At 46.2% G+C, this 18,335-nt stretch overlaps 1 protein-coding gene across 9 annotated transcripts in view; it reads right to left on the reverse strand.

Moving 5' to 3' along the window:
• LOC137095106 (ran-binding protein 3-like) overlaps positions 1-18,335 on the reverse strand; it is a 286,433-nt gene that overhangs the window by 182,863 nt on the left and 85,235 nt on the right. For 7 of the 9 annotated variants that reach the window (XM_067461369.1, XM_067461366.1, XM_067461372.1 and 4 more), the window contains 3 exons: positions 17,331-17,417; positions 12,184-12,255; positions 7,869-7,934 (listed from right to left, as the gene is read on the reverse strand). In XM_067461369.1, coding sequence (XP_067317470.1) covers positions 7,869-7,934; positions 12,184-12,255; positions 17,331-17,417 — 225 coding nt within the window. The remainder of the gene's footprint in view (positions 1-7,868; positions 7,935-12,183; positions 12,256-17,330; positions 17,418-18,335) is intronic. The other 2 variants (XM_067461368.1, XM_067461370.1) reach the window with 2 other exon arrangements.

Genomic DNA, 18,335 nt, shown 5'->3' on the forward strand with positions numbered 1-18,335 from the left:
ATAAGCCAGTTAAGTGTGGATTTTATACAGCTGTGTGGAAGGAGCCAAAGCAGCTTAAATTTCAATACAATTTCAAATCTACAAATATGTGAAATATTGCAATAGAATTAAATATCATGGGTATTCTTTAAAGTAGGCATGGGCCAACTTGGGCCCTCCTTGTGTTTTGGACTTCCACAATTCCTAATAGCCAGTAGTGCAGTGTTTCTCAACCTTCCTAAAGGCACAATCCCTTAATACAGTTCCTTGCGTTGTGGTGATCCCCAACCATAACATTATTTTTTTAGCTTCTTTATAACTAATTTTTCTACTGTTATGAATCGTCATATAAATCTCTGATTTGCAGGATTTATATCCAATCTCTTGCCATAAGGGAAAAGCACAATCAAGTCAGGTGACCAGTCAGCCTTTGCAGGTTGAACCTCGTGTTGTTCTCGCTGCTGCTGCTGCTTTGGCAGAGGAGGAAGGAGAGGAAGAATGCAGGAAAAGCACAAAGCACACCTGACAGATGACCATTCACCCTTAACTAAATAATATTAATAATAATTTATAATAATAATAATAATAATAATAATAATAGAATCCTTAGGTAGGAGGAGACCTCCAAGGGCCATTCATTCCAACCTCCATCCTGCCATAAGAGAAAAGCACTATTAAAGCACACCTGACAGATGGCCATAGAGACCTTGCTTAATAATAATGATATTAATAATAATAGGATTTTTGAGTAGTAGACCTCCAAGGGCTATTCATTCCAACATCCTTCCTACCATAAGGGAAAAGCACAATCAAAGTACTCCTATCTGATGGCCATTCAACCTCTGCTAATGAAAATAATAATAATAATAATAATAATAATAATAATAATGCTATTAATAATAATAGGAAGCAAGAATAGGAGGAGGCCTCTAAGGGCCATCCAGTCCAACCTCCTTCTGCCATAAGGGAAAAACACAATCAAAGCATTCCTGACAGATGGCCATTCAGACTCTGCTCCTGTTTCTAAAGATAATAATAATAATAATAATAGTAATAATAATAATAATAATAGGAAGCTAGAATAGGAGGAGACCTCCAAGGGCCATCCTGTCCAACCTCCTTCTGCTATAAGGGAAAAAGACAATCAAAGCATTCCTGACAGATGGCCATTCAGCCTCTGCTCCTGCTTCTAATAATAAGAATAAGAATAGGAACCTAGAATAGGAGACCTCCAAAGGCCATCCAGTCCAACCTCCTTCTGCCATAAAGGAAAAGCACAATCAGATGGCCATTCAACTTTTGGGCATTCCAGCCTTGCAGGCTGAACATCGTGTTATTGTCGCTGCTGCCCCGTCACCGCCGCTTTGAAGAGGAGGAAGGAGGGGAAGAGGAGGACAGCGGGTGGGCTCATAAAGTCCCTCCCCCGCTCACTGGCCACCAGGAGTTGGCAGAAGCAACATTTTTGGAGCAGCAGCCTTTTGGGCTGCCCTTTCTTCCTCCCACCCCCTTCTTCCTGAAAACTGCTGAGGTGAAGGTGGAGGCATGGAGAAGGAAGGAGGGAGGGAGGGAGGGAAAGGAAGAGGGAGAAAAGAAAGGGATATATAAAGGAGAGGAGGAGAAAGGGTGAGAAAAGAGAAAGAGAGAAGAAAGGGAGAAAGATGGAGGGGGAGAAATAAAGAAAAAGAAATGGATATAACAAAAGAAAAGGAGAGGGAAGAGAGAGAAAAGCCGAGAGAGAGAAGGAAAAAGGAGAGAGGGGGCCTCCAGGGTGTGTGTGTTTGCTGTGGCTGAAAGAACGAGGAGGAAAGAGAGGGCCTTGACTGCCCACCCACCCGCGCACCCTTATCGTGATGGTCAGCTACCTTCCTTCTCCTTTACTGCGGGGGGGGGGGGAAGGGATGACAAACTTGTTGCAGGGCGGGAGGTAGCGCCCGCCAGCGGTGCACAGGGTCAGGTACTCAATGCTGTCCAAGCTTGGAGTGCCTGCCCACTGCCTCCATCTCTACCATGGTGCTCCCAGCTAGCCAAACGCAGCACCAACAAACACTCACAGCACACACACACACACACACACACACCCTCTGCCGGCTTCCCACCAACCCAAGGATGCGCACGGCCAAGGAGCGTGCTTGGTTGGCCATCAAACTACACGCCACAGAATGCCCTTTGCAAACCATGGCTCCACAGTATGAGATGGCACACTACCCTGGAAGTTCCTCTGGTTTCCTTCGGAAGCACTTGATACAGGCTGGATGCCTCATCCAAAATAATTGGGATCAGAATGGGGGGGCCTCTCCATGACTCCTGGCAACCGGAGGGGGCGGGGCCAAAGGAGGCAATGTCACAACCCCTGAAAAATTGCTTCGCGACCACCCCCAGGTTGAGAAACGCTGCCCTAAAGTTTGTTTTGTTGATTCGCTTCTTCCTCTTCTTCAAAGGCTCCTCCGCCTCCTCCTCCAGCCGAAGCAATGGCGGACCTTCAACACGTGTCAGTAGAAATGGCTATGCGTGTCACTACTGACACACGTGTCATAGGTTCGCCATCACGGCTCTAGGAAGGACTGGAGCCATTGCAGAACAGTACTTCCAAGACCCATTCCCGCGAGGCGTCCTAGAAAGATACCATGGTCGACAGTATCGAAGGCCGCTGAGAGGTCCAGCAGAACTAACAGGGACACACTCCCCCTGTCTAGCTCCCGGCATAGATCATCCACTAAGGCGACCAAGACTGTTTCAGTTCCATGTCCCGGCCTAAAACCAGACTGTGCCAAATCCAGATAATCCATGTCTTCCAAGAATACCTGGAGTTGTGAAACCACTACATGTTTCAAGACTTTGCCCAAGAAGGGGAGATTGGAAACTGGCCGATAGTTGACGAATTGAGTGGGGTCCAGTGAAGGTTTTTTCAACAGCGGTTTTATTATAGCTTGTTTTAAGCTTGCTGGAATGCTGCCTTCCCGAAGAGAGGCATTAACCACCACCTTTACCCACTCGGCCAATCCCCCTCTAGCTTCCTTCAAAAGCCAGGATGGGCAGGGGTCTAGGATGCATGTGGTAGGTCTCATTCCTCTAAGTATCTTGTCCACATCCTCGGGTTTCACCAATTGAAATGAATCAATTAAAAGCGGACAAGCAGATGTTCCAGCTACATCAGAGACTGCCGTTAATATGGTATCCAGACCAGAACAGATCAAAGCGACTTTGTCTGCAAAGAACTGAGCAAAAGCTTCACAGCGGGCTGCCGAGTTGTCAGGGCTCCCATCCTGAGCAGTGGGATTTAAAAAGCCTCTAACAACTCGAAACAGCTCAGCCGGGCGGTTCTTTGCAGACGCAATAGTGGCCACAAAGAAAGGTCTTGGACAGAGAGTTCTCCTGTATGGCATCCCCATGCAAACATCGACGCATCCGTGGTGAGGGTGATGGACTGGTGTTCGGGATGGAAGGGAATACATGATGCCGATCTGTCCACCATCTCAGGGATCCTTTCACGGATGGCGGAACTGTGAGGCACGTTGACGCGCTGTCACTGATGGGATTGAAGTGATCGAGGAACCACCTTTGAAGAGGGCGAAACCGAAGTCTTGGCAATGGAATTATCATCACCGTGGAGGCCATGTGGCCGAGCTGGATTTGGATTTGCTTTGCCTATACCATACGGGACTGAATAATTCTGAGAGCCTCAAGACGGAGCGCCCTGAACCTTACTTCCAGAAAGTACACAGATTGGGTCAGCGAATCGAACATGGCACCGATGAACTTTATGCACATCGTTGGCTTCAAGTGTGACTTTTCTTTGTTCAGCTGGAGGAAGGAGGGGAAATGTTTTTTGAATCTGAGATTTCAGGAGTGCCGGGGAGCGTGCTGCCAGAGCCAGTCGTCCAAATATGGAAAAATTCAAATCTTTTCCCTTCTGAGAGCTGCGGCGACCACCGACATACATTTTGTGAAAGTCCTTGGGCCGTTACGAGCCCAAACGGGAGCACGCTGAAGGCATAGGCTTGTCCTGCCACTCTGAAGGCGAGGAAACGTCTGTGATGCTTTCAAACTGAGACATGAAAAAAAGCATTCCGAAGGTCGATGAAAAAGTCCCCGTGCTTGACACCATCACCATTCTGAATTTTTAAAGCTTGATGAAGGAATTGAGGTCCCTCAGATCTAGGGCTGGCTTGGGGACGGTGAAGTATTTGGATAAGAAGGCCTGCCCGTTGTAAAAGACTGGCAGGGGAGAAATCGCTCCTTTCAGAAGGAGGGTGTTGACTTCCAACAGGATTGCAGAGGAGGGTTTGGTCTCGACAATCTGTCCTGTTGGTTGGAGTTCTTCAAACTCCAATGCATAGCCTTCCTCCACAATTCTTAGCACCCATGCATCGGAGGGGATACTTCGACATGCATTGATGTAACTTGCAAGGCGGTCGCTGAACAGCGGGTGACGAGATCGACATCTGAGGTTGGGGGTTGACAAGACGGACATGGGAATGGCATCGGTACCTGATAATGAGATGGTATCGTCCAGGAGGGCATCGAACACGGCACCTGGGGTGGTTTCCTCCCGAAGGCTGGCGGGATCTCGAGCACTGTTGCTGCGGCTGGGAGCGGCACTGCTGCTGGGACTGTTGTGTATGGGCCTGTTGGTGAGAAGGCTGCAGGGGACGAAAAGACTGACGGTACTGGATTTGCCGGTATGGAGCCTCATTCCGGCGCCTGGTGTACCGGAACCAACTTGTTCTTTGGGATTAAGATTGGTTCTCGATCCCACACTTGGTTGCCAGTATCTTAAAGTCCTGGTTTGCCTTCAGTTTATCATCAGTCCACGCGTTGAAGAGATCAAGGGCGTCAAAGGGCAAGTCCTCAATGACCTGTCTCGATGATGTCGAGAGGCTGGAGGAGCGGAGCCAGGCATGTCTTCTGATAGTGACCACATGGGCAATCATCTTCCCAGCCAGGTCTCCTGTATGTTTGTCTATTTGCATCTGGTGATGCGCCAAAGAGTTCGCCTCCTAAGCCAGGGTGGACAGGAGTGTACAGTCTTCCTCCGACATTCGTTGGAAGAAAGGCATGACTTTTTCCCAAAGGATTTGCTGGAAGGCTCCCATACAAGCGCCATAGTTGGCCATTCTGGCTAACAGGAGAGCGCCTGAAATGAGTTTTCAGCCTACGGCGTTGAACCTCTTTCCCTCCCGGTCTGAGGGGGCCAAGGATTGTCTCCCAAATGCCTGAGCAGCTTTTACCATCACCGAGTTAGGGTCGGGATGGTGTTTCAGCCATTCCAGGCCCTCATCGTCAGTTCGGCAGCAGGCCTTGATCTTCTTAGAAGTTGGAGGGATGGAGGGTGGTGTCTTCCAAGAGGCTTGTATGACATCGAGGAGAAAAGGCAGGAAGAGTAGCAGAGGGTCCGGCGGCGTTTCTGATTGCACCCGTTTGAAAACCGGGTCAGTCACTGCTTTGGAGGTATGTTTAACCTCCAGGCCCAAAGTGTCCGCCATGCGGGCCATCTGGTAAGCAAAGGCCCTGATGTTATCCATCGGCAACTGAGGGTCAGCCTCATAGGCATCGTGGGTAGGGGACTTCTCGATACCGAAAGAGAGTACCGAGCCTGAATGGACAGAGGCAAGAATTTTGCCCTCTTCTTCCCCAGCTTTGGATGGAGGGGGAGAGGATGAGGAACGGTCCCATGCAGGGGGAGGAGGCAGCATGGAAGATGGGGCTTTTTAGAAGCTGAAGATTGGGCAGCATGCGCCAATCTCGATGTCTGCCTCCCTTTCTGGTGTCGCTGTGGGCGGAAAAAAACTCCTGTCTGGCAGTCACAGGTCGATTGAGTGTCCACTGTGTCTACTGAAATAACAGGGGACTCTGGCCGCTCTATGGGCACCTCTGTCAGCATTTGTTCCTCCTGAGTTGGTTGTGGGAGGGGCTCCGGCTGGGCCGCCTGAATCGGCAAAGACCTAACTGACAAGGTGGCCAAGGAAGCTGTTGTTACTCTTCGTGAAGAAGAGGACGACAAAGGAGGCGGCATCGTCTTTTTGTTCTTCGCCGGGGTTTGAGTCGATGTCGACTTCGAGAGCGACTTGCCCAGCGTAGGCAGAACCGAGGAGGAGGTTTCAGCGCGCCGAGATTCCTCTTGGGCATGATGAAAAGCAATTCGTACCACCATTGACAATGGCGGAGTTGCTGTTCTTCACCTCATGGATCAAGCTGACCTCACTGAAGCCACCGAGCTGGTCGAAGAGAGCCGCACCCGCACAGTTTCAGTAGTTACCGTGCACGGCCTACTCGTCTGTTTGGCCGACCTCGTGGTTGTCGAGGTCGTCAACATGGTCGCCCGGGGTCTCTTTTGTGCTGCCTTCTTCGCCCTTGTCTGGCAAGTTGCGGGTTGAGGGCGAATCGGCCAATTGGGAGGTTGAAGCCGCTGCCGAGGTCGACGGCCGTGCAGTTGATGTCGATGGCGACGTCGATGGTCGAGCCGTCGACGTCGAGGGTACTGGAGCCAAAGACTGCTGGTAGAGCAAGTGCCGTAGACGATGCACGCTGTTCTTGCGAGATTGTGCCGTTAAGACCTGAGAATGACGGCAAGAGTCGGCGATATGGCCCTCGCTGAGACAAAGAAGGCAGAAATGCTTATCCGAATCTGGAATCTTCTTGGAACACTGCGTGCAGTGCTTAAATCGAGTTGTGGACATCGCAGAAGTACCGAAGTGAGCCTTGCGGCGGAAAAAAAGGAATTGCTGAGTGTACGCCTGGGGCGCCCTTTTATGCCCTGCCAGGGCTGGGCGGGATTACCACCAAAACTTGAAAAGTTTAAACTAGAGAAGTTTCCGTTGGGGCCTGCGCAGGCAGACACTCCACATGTGTGCATTCACAGAGACCACAAAGAAAAAAAATGGTTTAAGACAAAAAAATAGAAATGTAATAATATGAAAGGAAGAGAAAACAATAGGGAAGAAAAAGATAAGAAAAAAGAAGAGGAAAAACTACTGGGAAGATACTCAGGAAGTCAACAAAGGAGATATATAACACTGCTCCTGTTTTTTTAACAACTCTTCTGCTATCTATCTTTATTATACCCCCCTTTTTTTTCTTTACTTTTTTTTCTTTTTCTCTCCTTTTTTCTTTCTCATCCCTTTTCACCACTCTGTATCTGCACAAAAAAAGAAAATTTCTCAAAAAAGATCATTTAATAAAAAAATAAGCTGGCAAGGGCTGTGAAATGTGCCTGGAAACAGATCAGGTGTCAGGGCTTTAGCACACTAGGTTAACCACCAGTTGCAGTAAATCTTGCCAACTGAAAGGCTGACAGTTCAAAGCCTGGGTCAGAAAGAGCACAGCTCACTGCCCACCTAGCAGATCGAAAGCAGCAATGTGAGTAGATAAACAGGTATTGCGTTAAAAGTGGGGAGGTATTTAGGCACCCATAAGTGATGCCAGAAAAATGCCAGCGATTTGATCAAAAGGAGGAAGTTTACAAACAAAAATGATATTTAGCAGGGAAGATAGAACGATAGCAACCTCTCCCCACCCCCCAGTGGCCGAAACCGGGCACAGCCTTCAAGATGCTGAAGATGGGAAAGCCCATATATAACTATGTACTATCTGTCTTGTCATTGTATAATCGGCACTAAATGTTTGCCGTATATGTGTTCTGTGAGCTGCTCTCAGTCTCCTTCAGGGTGAGCAGAGCGGAATATAAACACTGTAAATAAATAAATAATAAATAATGGTGGGATTGCTCTGGTGGATAGGTTTTGTTCAACCTACCTGGGTGACCTTTTCAAACACTTGGCGAAGGAAGGTTGAACCACACAAAGGTGCACCCCTTCGCTGCCAAATTAGATCCCCATCATCCACCCACCTTGCACCTGTAATCCAGATGGCTCTCCTAAGGCCCGGCTTACCTGCACTAGGGGCCTGGCCATGGATGAGGGTGGGTGGCTTCAGCCGGAACCCCGTGCTTTTCTCCTCTAGGATTGAAAATGAAATGTCAGGTTGGTCTTGGCAGGAAAAGCAAAAAGGACAAACAGGGGAAGTGAACCCAATGGTCCATCAAGCAATAGGGTCCCCTGCTCCGATGAGTACTCTCTCAGGCTCTTTGCTAGCCATGTATTTATACATGGCTATCTCCAGAGAAGAGATAAAACTATGGAACTCAAGCGTGGTGGCTGCCAACATGAACAAACTTACAAGGAAATCGGAGACATTTGTTTATTTATTTATTTGCTCCATTTATATACTGCTTTTCTCACCCCTCGGGCGACTCAAAGCAGTTTACAGTAGCAAAATTCAATGCTTGAACATCATAAAACAGATTAAAACAATTAAAAACCATAGCATCAATATACAACATTATAAAGTCAATGCTACATAACTCATGGTGTCTCTTAGAAAAAATCAAGATTTAATCTTGTCATCCAGTTGTTTCATGTTCCAATATTTGTTGCACTGCCTTTTTGAATGCCTGCTCGAATAACCAGCTCTTAACCTTCTTATGAAATGCTAACAGAGAAGGGGCTGATCTAATATCTCTGGGAGGGTGTTCTATAGCCGAGGGGCCACCACTGAGAAGGCCCTGTCTCTTATCCCCGCAAACCATATTTGTGACACAGGCAGGATCGAGAGCAGGGCCTCCCCAGATGATCTTAACATCCTAGCTGGTTTATAAGAGGAGAAATGTTCAGACATAACCATTTTGGACTTTATAGGCTAGAGCCAGCACTTTGAATTGTGCCCGGTAGCAAACTGGCAGCCAGTGGAGCTGGCGCAAAAGAGGAGTTGGATACTCCCTGAGCGCCGCTCCTGTTAGTAACCTGTCTGCTGCCCGTTGGACCATTTGAAGCTTCTGGACAGTCTTCAAAGGCAACCCTACGTAGAGTGCATTGCAGTAGTCTATACGCGATGTAACCAGAGTGTGGACTACCGTGGCCAAGTCAGACTTCCCAAGGTACAAGCACAACTGGCACACGAGTTTTAACTGTGCAAATGCTCCCCTGGTCACTTCCAAAACCTGGGGCTCCAGGCTCAGCAATCAGTCCAGGATCACACCCAGGCTGCGAACCTGTGCCTTCAGAGGGAGCATAACCCCGTCCAGCACAGGCTGTAACCCTATACCCTGTTCGGCCTTACGACTGACCAGGAGTACCTCTGTCTTGTCTGGATTCAATTTCATCCAGTTCGTCACAGCGGCCAAGCACTGGTTCAGGACCTGAACAACCTCCTTAGTAACAGGTGGGAAGGAGTGACACGAGTTGGACGTCATCTGCGTACAGGTGACACCGCGCCCCGAAACTCCAGATGATCTCTCCCAGTGGCATCATGTAGATGTTAAACAACATGAGAGATAGTATTGAGCCCTGAGGAACCCCACAAGTCAATGGTTATGGGGTTGAACAGGTGTCTCCCAATAACACCTTCTGGGTGCGACCCTTCAGAAAGGACCAGAGCCACTGTAAAACAGTACCTCCAAGGCCCATTCCAGAGAGGCGATCCAGTAGGATACCGTGGTTGATGGTATCAAAGGTTGCTGAGAGGTCCAGCAGAACTAACAGGGACACACTCCCCCTGTCCAGTTCCCGGCGTAGATCATCGACTAAAGCGACCAAGGCTGTTTTATTGCTTGTGAATGTAATGTTTTTAACTTGATTTATGTCTAATTGTAGTGTATAATTGTACTGGCATTGAACTTTTCCATTACTTATATGTAAACCGCTTTGTGTCCCCCCTCAGGGTGAGAAAAGCGGTATACAAATGCTGTAAATAATAAATAATAATAAAGCTGTCTTGGTTCCATGTCCCGGCCTAAAGCCAGATTGTGCCAGATCCAGATAATCCGTGTCTTCCAAGAATACCTGGAGTTTTGAGGCCACCACATGTTCCGAGACTTTTCCCAAAAAGGGGAGATTGGAAACAGGCCGATAGTTGTTGAATTGAGTGGGGTCCAGTGATAGTTTCTTCAACAGTGGTTTTTTTTATAGCTTGCTTTAAGCTTGCTGGAATATGGCCTTTCTGAAGAGAGGCATTAACCACCACCTTTACCCACTTGGCCAATCCCCCTCTGGTTTGCTTCAAAAGCCAGGATGGGCAAGCGTCTAGGATGCATGTGATTGGTCTCATTTCTCCAAGTAACCTGTCCACATCCTCGGTTTTCACTAATTGAAATGAATCCATCAAAATCGGGCAAGCAGATGCTCATGTTACATCCTCAGAGACTGCCGTTAACATGGCCAGAGCGGATCAAAGCGACTTTTTCTGCGAAGAATCGAACAAGTGCTTCACAGCGGGCTGCTGAGTTGTCAGGATTCCCATCCTGAATGGTGGGATTTAAAAGGTCTCTGACGACCTGAAACAGCTCCGCCAGTTCCTTGCAGATGCAATATTGGCCGCAAAGAAAGATTTCATTAAGAACGAGGGGCTAAGTTGGCTTCTCCTCAACATTGGCATAGAATCATAGAATCAAAGAGTTGGAAGAGACCTCATGGGCCATCCAGTCCAACCCCCTGCCAAGAAGCAGGAATATTGCATTCAAATCACCCCTGACAGATGGCCACCCAGCCTCTGCTTAAAAGCTTCCAAAGAAGGAGCCTCCACCACACTCCGGGGCAGAGAGTTCCACTGCTGAACGGCTCTCACAGTCAGGAAGTTCTTCCTAATGTTCAGATGGAATCTCCTCTCTTGTAGTTTGAAGCCATTGTTCCGCGTCCTAGTCTCCAAGGAAGCAGAACACAAGCTTGCTCCCTCCTCCCTGTGGCTTCCTCTCACATATTTATACATGGCTATCATGTCTCCTCTCAGCCTTCTCTTCTTCAGGCTAAACATGCCCAGTTCCCTAAGCCGTTCCTCATAGGGCTTGCTCTCCAGACCCTTGATCATTTTAGTCGCCCTCCTCTGGACACATTCCAGCTTGTCAATATCTCTCTTGAATTGTGGTGCCCAGAATTGGACACAATATTCCAGATGTGGTCTAACCAAAGCAGAATAGAGGGGTAGCATTACTTCCTTAGATCTAGACACTATGCTCCTATTGATGCAGGCCAAAATCCCATTGGCTTTTTTTGCCGCCACATCACATTGTTGGCTCATGTTTAACTTGTTGTCCACGAGGACTCCAAGATCTTTTTCACATGTACTGCTCTCGAGCCAGGCGTCACCCATTCTGTATCTTTGCATTTCATTTTTTCTGCCAAAGTGGAGTATCTTGCATTTGTCACTGTTGAACTTCATTTTGTTAGTTTTGGCCCATCTCTCTAATCTGTCAAGATCGTTTTGAATTCTGCTCCTGTCCTCTGGACTATTGGCTATCCCTCCCAATTTGGTGTCGTCTGCAAACTTGATGATCATGCCTTCTAGCCCTTCATCTAAGTAATTAATAAAGATGTTGAACAGGACCGGGCCCAGGACGGAACCCTGCGGCACTCCACTTGTCACTTCTTTCCAAGATGAAGAGGAAGCATTAGTGAGCACTCTCTGTGTTCGTCCACTTAACCAATTACAGATCCACCTCACCGTAGTTTTGCCTAGCCCACATTGGACTAGTTTCCTTGCCAGAAGGTCATGGGGGACCTTGTCGAAGGCCTTACTGAAATCCAGGTACGCTACATCCACGGCATTCCCCGCATCTACCCAGCTTGTAGCTCTATCGAAGAAAGTGATCAGATTAGTCTGGCATGACTTGTTTTTGATAAATCCATGTTGACTATTAGCGATGACTGCATTTGTTTCTAAGTGTTTGCAGACCGCTTCCTTAACAATCTTTTCCAGAATCTTGCCCGGTATCGACGTGGGGCTGACCGGACGGTAGTTGTTTGGGTCATCCTTTTTTCCCTTCTTGAAGATTGGGACCACATTGGCCCTCCTCCAATCTGCTGGAACTTCTCCCGTTCTCCAAGAACTCTCAAAGATGGTTGCCAATGGTTCCGAAATGACTTCCGCTAGTTCCTTCAATACTCTGGGGTGTAGTTGATCTGGCCCTGGGGACTTGAACTCATTAAGAGCGGCCAGGTATTCCTGGACGACTTCTTTCCCAATTTGGGGTTGGAAAAGAAGTCGTCCAGGAATACCTGGCCGCTCTTAATGAGTTGTCTTAGACCTGGTGTGTGATGATTTATGGGACTTTTCCGTGCAAGGGGACTGGCACAAGGGGGAAAATATAGCCTCCCTCCCTTCCTGGCATGACAGCCACCATGGAGTACATGGCAGAGACCAACTTGAACTGCTTACCTGGCTCCGAGTCGGAGTTTCCTGCAGAAGGTTCACTGAAGCTCGATGGCATGAAGACATTGTTCTTTGTCACTGGGTTTGGAAAGGGATAGAGGGAGGAAATTAGAGCACAAAGCTGCTTCTTGCTCTCCAAATGGGTAATAAAGTGATGTCTTGACTTAAGAGTTTAACATGTTCCATGACCAAGCTCTTAACTCAAATCACTCTGATATCAAATCAAATTTTCCCATTGAAAGGCTATTGATCTGTGTCCCCTCCCCCAAAAACCATACCTTAATAATATTCTTTTAATAGAAAAGAAATCACTACCCTTCCAAACCAGATAGACAGAAACAGATGGGAGGCCATCTGTGTCTCTTTCCCCACCAATTAATGCCTCCCCCTCCCCCATTGCAGAAGTTTGTAACTCGGGAGTGAAAAACAAGTTGAGCGAGGGCTCGTATCTTGAAAAACTCGCAAGTTGGGTCTCCCATAAGTTGGGGTATCACTGTAATAATATTTACCCAAGGAGTTAATTCAGGGCGCAATATCCTCAACGACAAATAATGCAGTAGCCATCTTAATTTAAGACTGAGTCTGGTGATTTTGGAAAATGTGAATCTCCATAACCATTTTGTCAATACTGTTATTTTAAACTGATGAATTATCACTTATAGTTTAAACTGTGTGTTTGGTATAGAAATGTAATGCTATGCAAGGGTTAAGTGTACGAAAGTTTGATTTATGCCTAGAGCGTAGCTTTGGTCAGTTCCTGCTATGTCACACATTCTGTTCGTCTGTCCGGCAATAGTGAAGTCGTGCCTGTAACTATTCTTGTACATAGGTTTTGTTTTTGTAGTTTTTCTAGGAAATAACAATAAAGTGCCACTCCAAGGATTTGGAGTTGAATGAAGGCTGCAAGCTTCATTTGTTTTGTGCTTCTTAGCAGTTACTCTGAGGCCAAATAACTGACACATTTGGATTCATAACCTTTTAGGAAAAAACCCACTGGTCACAGGAAAAAGCACTTTTTGGGGAAATGGCATTCACCAGCATTCATGAAAGGCCACTAGGTCTCTCAGCTGTTCAATTTGTGTACCTACGAGGGGATTTTCCCTGACCCCCTTCCTATGGACTGAGAGCAATTAAACGGCTCAGTGATGAGTCCTCCTCTGCCACCTAGGGACACACACTTCTCCCATCTTTTTAAGCAACTGTAAATACCTCACTTGTAGAAGTCAAGAGGTTGCTCCAAAAGCCACGTTGTGACTTTGGAAATCAGAGTCTTGTCATCTGAGAAATGCTTGCCCTTCAAAAATAACCCCATTGTTGGCAGTCTAATGGTGCGAGGTCGGGTGAAGATGCGGTGGAATTTCAAAGCCATCGGAGCATGCTTTTTCTATTTGGACAACATGGGAGTTGTGAACTGATGCATTGTCTTGCTAAAGGCGAACACTTTTGGTGAGCATGCCATGTCTGTTTCTCAGTTTTGATGACCTCCCGCAATTTCCACAGCAGTGAAGCTCAGTCTGCCCCAGTGAGCTTGGTGCCCTTTGCTAGAAAGTTCATCCATACTACTCCATACTGGTCCCAAATCCTGTGAGCATGATTTGCCTTCCAAGAGTTAGGCATGTGCCTTCTTTGGAGGCAGTGAGTCAGGATTCTTCCTTTGCATCAACTGAACTTTAGTCTCAAAATCATATAGACCCAGCCTTCCTCCTGTGTGACCAGTCTGTTGAAAAAGTCCTCCTGGTTTCCATGGCACATCACTGCCAATAAACTCTGTGAGCATTCAATTCGCTCCTGCTTCTGAAAAGGTGTGAGCAGCTAGGGGACCCAGAGAACAGATACCTTATGCATGAGAAGATGATCTTGGAGGATTTTTACCATGGACTCCACACCAATCTTGACCTTTTGGGCTAGGTGGCAAATGGTTATGTAATGATTTTCCAAAATGGCGACCTCCACTTGCTGGATGGTGTGTTTCATCAATAGCAGAGTGAGGTTGCCCTGGAATTGGAGCTGTTTGCACCAAAGTCTGTACACATTGGAACTGACGGTGCCAGTTCTTAACTAGATCATATGATGGGGAATCCTCGCCATCAACCTCTTTAATCTCATTGTTCAAGTTCACTTTATTACAGTCAATGAGAAGAGGGATATGGTCCCGCACAAACAAATCAGACCTAAAGATGGAGAGATTTAAAACATTGAACGCCTCCTTTGGTATGAGGCCTTTCAAGAAAAGGAACTTGAGGACTGTTCTGTATTCTATTGGGTTCATTCACAAACCTCACACCACTTCAGCACCTGTACAATGAAGACCGTTCTCAGTTCTGGGTTGTAAATTGGCACATAACCTATCAAGACTTATATCATTACACATGTGCAGTTTCAATGTCCTGTGATAAATAGAATAGAAGTGGGTCAGGGGAAATCTTTAATGAATCCCCCTCTTAGGTATGCATTTGAACTGCTAGGGACAAAGAGATACCAATGCACAAAAACATACATATTCAGCAGAATTTCAGAAGTATTCCTTTAGTTGCACCAAAACATCTACTCTCTCTTAAAATGTATTCGCCTTTAAATTATGCTCTCAAGAAACAAAATAAAGTCTTCTTTAAAAGAAACAAAGCTGGTTTACTCACAAAACTTTGAGTATACAGCGTATAGGCACTTTGCTTATGAATCCAATTACAATAGGATTTTAAGTAGTTTCTGTAGGTAACACAGGGTATCTTCCTTAGAAAAAATAGCCCATAGTCCAAGGGAGTCTTTAAGCATACATCTTACTGAAGTTTAAACTGTATAACTGTACTCACTGCTTTTGATGCAAAAAAGATGGCTTCTCTAAACTTTCTAAGAGTCTAATGGCTTCTACTTCCACTGGAGTCTAAAGAAAACGTATACAGGCTTCTCAAAACAAATACTAATCTAAAATGGAGTCTAAGGTCCTATACATGGTCAGCAGCCCCTCCCACAACAAAGAGATTAGGTCAAATAGCAAACCAACACACACATACAATACAGTAAGCAATTATATACATAACTAGCTGCACCCTGGCCATGTGTTGCTGTGGCCTCAGAAAACAGGAATCCTGGACATGAAACAATCTGGGCTAGGGAACACCTCCCCACAAAGATTTCCTGTAGGCAGGAAGAAGCCAGGCTTTTAAGCTGCAAGGGTTTTCAAAGTTTATGAAGGTAGGCAATGTATGTGTATATGTATATGTGTATATATGTGTGCATGTGTTTATATGTATATTTGTGCGTGCTTGTGTATATGCATCTATGTATGTGTGTGTAAATATATATGCAAGTGTATATGTATATATGTGTTGTTTGCATGTGTATATATATGTGTGTGTATGTATATGTTTATGTATGTACATATGTATATGTGTGTGCCTGTGTATATATATGTATGTATGTGTATATATATATGTATTGATGTGTGTATGTATATACGAGTGCATATGTGTTTGTGTAGATATGTGCATGTGTGTGTTGTTTGTATATGTGTGTAGGCCTGGACTTACTTGGGCCCTCCAGACATTTTGGACTTCAGTTTCCACAATTCCTAACAGCCAGAACAGCATGGCTCTTAGGAATTGTGGGAGTTGAAGTCCAAAATGCCTGGAGGGCCCAAGTAGGTCCAGGCCTGGAGTATGAGATTTGTTAGTGAACCCACTGTGTCTTTGGAGGCCAGTGCAGCCTCCTCCTGGGGTGGCTCCTCCTCCCTCCCTTACCTTTCCCTCTTGCCTTCCTTGCCTGACCGATTCAAAAGGCTTGCTTGCTTCTTTGCTCCATCAGTCCTTCTTCCTCTCCCTCCCCCTCCTCTCTCTCGGAGAAGGCTGTGTAAAGGCTGCTTTTCAGAGCAGTTTTCCTGGGCTGTTCTGGCTTCTCGGATTGGCTTCTGAAGGAGGGAGGCTAGCTGGTTTTCTAGGGATGGCTGTTTCCCCCTCTCGCACAAGAGGGGGTGGGGCTAGGTTTTGCGCATGCGTTGTAAGGTTTGTTTGTTTGTTTTTTAAGAATGGTGAAGCTATTTTCACGGTTTTGGGTTTTTTGTAATTGTTGGTCGTACCTTGCGGTATAAGAAGTTTGGAGGCCAAATTTGATGTCAGTTGGCCCAATAGTTTGTTTGTTTTTAGGCAACTAATGATGACCATTAGCTTTATATATATATAGATTAGTGGAGGCTTGAGAAGGTTGAAATTTCCAACAATTGATGAGGCAGCCTGCAAATTCTACACCCTCCTGAAGTCCCCTATTGCTTTCTTGCAAGCAAACTAGTCAATTGATGAGGCAGCCTGCAAATCCTACACCCTCCTGAAGTCCCCTATTGCTTTCTTGCAAGCAAACTAGTCAATTGTGGACTATGAAATGCTGCTATTAGGTAGATCTGTAATTGGTTAAGCAACCAAACCCTTAGAGTGCTCACCAATGTTTCCATCCTGGAAAAAAGTGACTATAAAGAGGGTTCAGTCCTGAGCCCAGTGATGTACAACATCTTTATTGGTGACTTGGTTGAAGGTTCAGAGGGCATTCTTATCAAGTTTGTAGAAGGAACCAAATTAGGAGAGAGAGCTAATCCTTCAGAGGTCAAGATCTGAATGCAAAATGAACTCAACAGATGAGAGAGCTAATGGGCCAAAACTAACACAATGCTTTTCAACAAGGACAAATACAAGATATGATATATAGGCAGACAATATGAAATGCAAAGATACAAGATGGGCAACACCTGGCTCAACAACAGTCCATGTGAGAAAGATCTTGTAAAAGCAAACAAACTGAGCCAAGAGTGTGATGCAGCAGCTCAAAAAGCCAATGGGATTTTGGGCTGTATCCCAAGGAGTCTAGTGTCTAGATTGAAGATTGATAGAGCAGTCATGGACTGCTCTTAATGCAAAATGCCACTCTTATGTCAAAGCAAAACCAGGCAGTAGCTCTTAACTCAAAACAATCTTCCGATGGGGTGCTCTTAAGTCAAGGTTCCACTGTATAGAGCAAACAGCCAGAGAGCAAGAGGCACATGGCTCACGCCGACATGCCACATCTTGGCTCTCTCCTCCCCCGATCCCAAAGAGTCACCAGGAAGGTGGACAATGAGGGGAACGAAGCAAAAGGAAGGCGCACTTTCACAAAAAGGGGCCCTGTTTTACCTGACTGAGAAGGAGGGAACTGGGTGAGCGAGGATGTCCTTTCCCGCTTTACTGGGGGGCAGTAACTTCCATCCTCTCGGTCAGACTCTGGAAAGGAGAAAAAGAGAGTAAAATATGAGCCGGTTATTGTCAACTGCTTTTCACAGAAAGCTGGAATGACTGGGGTGTTGTGTGGTTTCTGGGCTGTATGGTGTGAGGAACCCTTACCTTATTTATAGCCAGGATGCAGGGCCTGGAGAAGCCTGTAAGTTTAGGAAGATAGGAAGTGGGCTAGGCAAAGCATCAGTGGCCATTTTGGAGAAGGGAGACGCCATCTTAAGTGTAGTTCAGGGAGATAGGGGCGTGTCCTAGGCATAAGACAGCAGGGAATGGCTGGGATTGGTGCAGAGAAAGGGGGCCTAGCTTTGGAGAAGCTGACAGGAAAAAAAATAGCGTTTTAAAATCTGGAGGCTGGTGTGTGTTAGAGGAGAGAGTTGGGGCGGATATTTAGGAGAGAGCAGTTGTAGATTAGAAATAGCAGTGAAGAATTAGGAAGAAGTCTAACTTGGAAATAGATTCTAGATAGTTACTTCATAGGAAGGACTATAGCTAGACAGTCCCTGAGGTATTGGGTGTTTGTAGGGAAGAATCTATTTTGAGGGGAAAATATGAATTCCCAGTTTTGAAGTTGTGACGGAAACTGAATTCAAGCACTGTACTATTTAATGCAACCAATAAGCTTTTTGTACCTGAAATACTTTCAAGACTGTTTAATAAACATGTTATTCTATTTTCACACTACCACAGACTGTGTGTGAATATCTTAGATAAGAATATAACCTCTCTAAGCCATAACAAACAGCATTGTAACATAAAGGAGTGTTGCTTGGTTTCCCTCAGCACTAAAAAAAATAGAAAGTTGGCAGCATAGCCAAGCAGAAGAAACAGTTTCCATAAATTTGAGTCATCATCCATTATACAGCCAAAAACTTACACAGTTTATACTTCTCCCTGTTAAACAAAGAA

Source organism: Anolis sagrei, chromosome Y, assembly GCF_037176765.1.
Source record: "Anolis sagrei isolate rAnoSag1 chromosome Y, rAnoSag1.mat, whole genome shotgun sequence".
NCBI classification, from domain to species: domain Eukaryota; kingdom Metazoa; phylum Chordata; class Lepidosauria; order Squamata; family Dactyloidae; genus Anolis; species Anolis sagrei.